General features: G+C 42.5%; 1 protein-coding gene across 1 annotated transcript; it reads right to left on the bottom strand.

Moving 5' to 3' along the window:
* Window positions 1–302: 302 nt before the first annotated feature.
* Window positions 303–1418, bottom strand: LOC149223064 (F-box/kelch-repeat protein At2g44130-like). The gene has a single exon (XM_089387776.1). The coding sequence runs from the start codon at window positions 1416–1418 to the stop codon at window positions 303–305; it is 1116 nt and encodes a 371-aa protein (XP_089243902.1).
* Window positions 1419–1772: the final 354 nt, after the last annotated feature.

Genomic DNA, 1772 nt, shown 5'->3' with positions numbered 1-1772 from the left:
TTCATGTAGACCAGGAATATTTTGGAATGCTATAAAACTTCTGAAATTTTCAACAATCAACCAACATTGTTCAGTTGTGCAGAGTCTTAACTCATCCAAGAATAACAACATTTTTAATACGGGAACTCTGCAAAATCTATTATCAACGTTCATTCAAGGATAAGGATAACAGTAATGTCAAATTTCTTACTACGCTATTCGACGGACAAAATCTATTACCAATGTTCATTCAAGATAACATGAATGTGAAATTTCTTACTACGCTATTCAAACGACAATATGGTTATCGCTGTTACTTAACTTCAAATCTGAAAACTAAAGGCACCTGTAATCGTCTGTACATTGTGCAGACAAGAGTTTTCTGATTCCTCAATGGCAGTCCACATCCCAACCGTTTCCGCTTGCTTTCCTGCTGCACTTCTTAGAGGCGGGGGCTCATACATATAGCAAACTTTAACATTACTCTCGGCAGTACCGTAAACAAAAATCTTCTCATCCCACACTACAGAACGCGAAATCCTTTCAAGGGTTATAGGAAGAGAACACAGCGCATTCCAAACGTTTTCATTGGAATCGTATTCCATCACTCCCTGCTTCTCAAACGAATACAAACAACCTGAAGATGAAACAACCAGAAACGGGCCTTTCCTTGCCCCGATAACCCCCATATTTTCCAGTGTTGTCCATGACCCCGTTTCTGGATCGTAAACTTCCGCACTCCACCCGATTATATCACCCTCATCAGGGACACTTGTAATAACGAAAAATTTGCCGTGGATGAAAGCACCATACCATCCACCCAGTGCTCTGTTCATGTCGGGAAGAAGCTTCCATTCGTCTAAAGACACATTGTAAACAGCTGCTGATCGCATGGGATTTTGATCTTCATCGTCTCCGCCGGCAACGTAAATGAGTCCACCCGGTGATACAGAGGAAGCACAGTACATTCGAGGGACTGGCATGTCGGCACCGCGGCTCCACTTACTTGACGAGAAATCGAAGATGAAAACAGTTTTGCATGCCTCCTGTTCCTCCTCGATTCTGGACCGAATCCATCCGCCCAACAATACCATCTTTTGATTGACACAAACGCACTCTGAAAAGCATGGCAGTCCGTCACGACTGCCGGTGAAATGGGAAAGGGGAGGAAGCGTTTTTTGGGTGCCACGCAAAGGGTCAAAGACAGAAACCACCGTTTCTAGATTATAACAAGTGCCATCAAAAATATCCCAGAGTTCGAACGAACATATCAACTGCTCGGAAGTGCCAAGCTTTTTTCTGTCTTCATAGAACTGGGGGTGTTTCACAACGGCCTCCCAGGTTTTGCAAACAACTTTGAGGTTTGCATGGGAATGGTAGGGCACTCTTAACAGACACTCTCGACCTAATTCCCATGGAAGAACAGCAAAAGGATCCATAAAGAGATGCACTACCACCTCGTTTACCTTCCAGGAGCGAGAGAATATGAAGTTGGCAAAATCAGATAGGGTAAAAACTAACGTAGCAGAATCAGTCTTCGTACCTGGAGCGCCAAAGCCCAATCGCTTGGTCGATACGGCAAATATCGAACACAAATCAGAAAGGATAGAGATCGAGCGAAAGGGAGGGACATCGAAAACGAAACACTCATTTTTATATAAGAAACTGAAGAGGGTAAAAATGTCGTATTACTGTTTTTCCATAGTTTACTCGATAGGCTAATTCGGCCCCTTTTTACTTTTTTTTTAATCTTTTGATTGTTATTTTACGGGTTCTTTTTAGTGTTAATTTTT

This window comes from Pinus tabuliformis, chromosome Q (genome assembly GCF_031772625.1).
Source record: "Pinus tabuliformis cultivar Carrire ecotype Pingquan chromosome Q, CPIR1, whole genome shotgun sequence".
In the NCBI taxonomy this organism is placed as follows: Eukaryota; Viridiplantae; Streptophyta; class Pinopsida; order Pinales; family Pinaceae; genus Pinus; species Pinus tabuliformis.
This window is presented reverse-complemented; position numbering and strand designations above follow the sequence as displayed.